This window comes from Gekko japonicus, unplaced genomic scaffold (assembly GCF_001447785.1).
Source record: "Gekko japonicus isolate JY-2015 unplaced genomic scaffold, Gekko_japonicus_V1.1 scaffold3510, whole genome shotgun sequence".
Lineage (NCBI taxonomy): Eukaryota > Metazoa > Chordata > Lepidosauria > Squamata > Gekkonidae > Gekko > Gekko japonicus.
The window spans coordinates 91606-93741 of record NW_015164765.1 but is presented as its reverse complement, the minus strand read 5'-3'; the positions used below and the strand labels follow the sequence as shown (position 1 = coordinate 93741).

Below are 2136 nucleotides of genomic sequence, written 5' to 3'. Positions count from 1 at the left end.
AACCCTGGCAAGTACTTGGGTGGGAGACCTCCAAGGAATACCAGGGCTCTGAGACACAGGGGCAGGCAATAGCAAGCCACCTCTCTGAAAGTCCAAGCCCCACTAGGGGTCGCCAGAAGTCAACCATGACTTCCAGGCACTCACACTCTCTCGCTCTAAAAAAAAAAAAAGCATGGAAAGATTATTACATCTCTTACCATTGCAATCCTAGGTACATTTACTCCAGTCTAAATTAACAGGTTAGATTGGAGTAAATCTGCATAGGAAGGGTATCATGTGGATTTGGGTTTTGGGTTTGGCTGTAGCAGCAGAACAAAACAGGGATACCTTTAACAAAATGGACTTTAGCGGCAGCTTTCCTGAGTCAGTGCTCACAGAGAAACCAGCCCTAATTCCTTATGGCATTGCTCCCCAGCCAGCTGCGCTTCTGTCATACAGATGTTCAAGACACTGGTTAAAAAAAAAAAGTACTAGAAACTGTGGCGAGGGGCAGATCTCTTATACCTTGCTTAGTCCTATGCTAGACAGACAAGTAAGTCAACAAACCTTATCTGGAATTATTATTATTTATTAAATTTCTGAATCACCCCATCCCTGAGTACACAGAGCTCTGGGCGATTTACAATAAATTAACATACAAATACAATTTAAAACCAGCAATCAATTAGTTAAATGTGCTTAAAACAGAAGCTAATCTACATATAGATACACTCAATAAATACATAAATGCATACTTCAGATCTATTTATGCAGCAGAGTCCATCCTGGTTAGTATTTGGATGGGAGACCACCGAGGAAGGCCAGGGTGTCTGTAGAGACAAGTCACCTTTATTTGTCTCTCGCCTTGAAAACCCTATGGAGTCTCCATAAAGTGGGGTGGGACTTCCCCACACTTTAGAATGTACCTGTATGTGTATACACACAGTATTTTAAAAGAAGACAAACACTAGAAACTATCTCGTCTAATATGAGGACAAGCTGGATGGATGTTAATTCATCGACAAAGGCTTAGATGCCATTCTTTCTGATATATCAGTTTGCTCTGCTCACAGTTGAGTGGTTTTCTGCTGACTTTAAAAATGCTGTTGATTTAACATTCTCACAGCCTATCTCTGCCACCGCACCGCAGGGCGCCTGTGACAAATCCGTGTTTGAAATAAAACAAAAAAGTCAACCGGTGAAGCTGCCCCACGCTGCCATGGCTGGGCAAAGCGGCACCTGTTGAATCTTGTCGGCCCCCCTACCTTGCAAAAAGAACTTTAAACAGGGGTGCCAGCTCTGGCGCGCTAAGTTTCTGGAGATTGGGGGGGGGGGCGCGGAGCCCGAGGAGGGCACTCAGTAGGGTCGTGATTGTCTAAAGACTGGCCCTCTCAAGTTGCCATTTCCTCCGTAGGAATGCCAGCCTCCAGGTGGGACCTGGGGAATCTCCCAAAACCACAGGATCTCAGTCCAGACTACAGAGATCAGTTCCCCTGGAGATAACGGGTGCTTTGGAGGGTAGACTCTATGGCATTGTACCCCACTGAGGTCCCTGCCCTCCCCAGGCTCCATTCCCAAATCTTTAGGGGTTGCCCAACCTAGATCTGGCAAAAACAAACAACCCACCAACCTATACCCTGGCAGTAGCCAGGTGGGAAGGACCTGGCAACCTTACCTCCAGGGGAACAATAATTCCGGGAGAACTCCAGGCCCCACCAGGAGGATGGCAACCCAAAGTCCCGCTATAGAATCATGGCAACGCGGGCGCCCTGCAGGGTGGCGGTGTTAGTCACGTGCGATCGGGCCGGGGAGAGGCCAGCTGGCCAGCGCTCGGCCCTTGGCCCGAGCTGGGCGGCCCCGGGGCGGAGTGAGCGCGGCGGCCCCCGGAACGGGCAGTCCAAGCATGGAGCGAGTGACTCAGGTAGGAGAAGGAGGCGGCGGCCCGGGATCGTTCCCCTTTCTCCCCTCCCCGCTCCTCCCTTCCCGGGCGACAGACGCCACCCCTTCGCCTTCTTTCTCTCTCTCGGCAGAAAATGTCCGGGCTGCAGTTCAACCTGGGACCCGCCAAGGAGCCGCTGGGCTTCATCAAGGCCTTGGAATGGGTGAGTCGGGGGGACGCGCCAGACTTGGGACGGTGTGCCTAGGCAGGCGGGGGGT

The 2136-nt window shown here is 50.9% G+C and overlaps 1 protein-coding gene across 1 annotated transcript in view; it reads left to right on the top strand.

Moving 5' to 3' along the window:
* Window positions 1-1818: 1818 nt before the first annotated feature.
* LOC107109139 (synaptophysin-like protein 1) overlaps window positions 1819-2136 on the top strand; it is a 28100-nt gene continuing 27782 nt past the window's right edge. Inside the window, exons 1-2 of the mRNA XM_015409714.1 lie at window positions 1819-1900; window positions 2010-2081. Coding sequence (XP_015265200.1) covers window positions 1883-1900; window positions 2010-2081 — 90 coding nt within the window. The 5' untranslated portion in view covers window positions 1819-1882. The remainder of the gene's footprint in view (window positions 1901-2009; window positions 2082-2136) is intronic.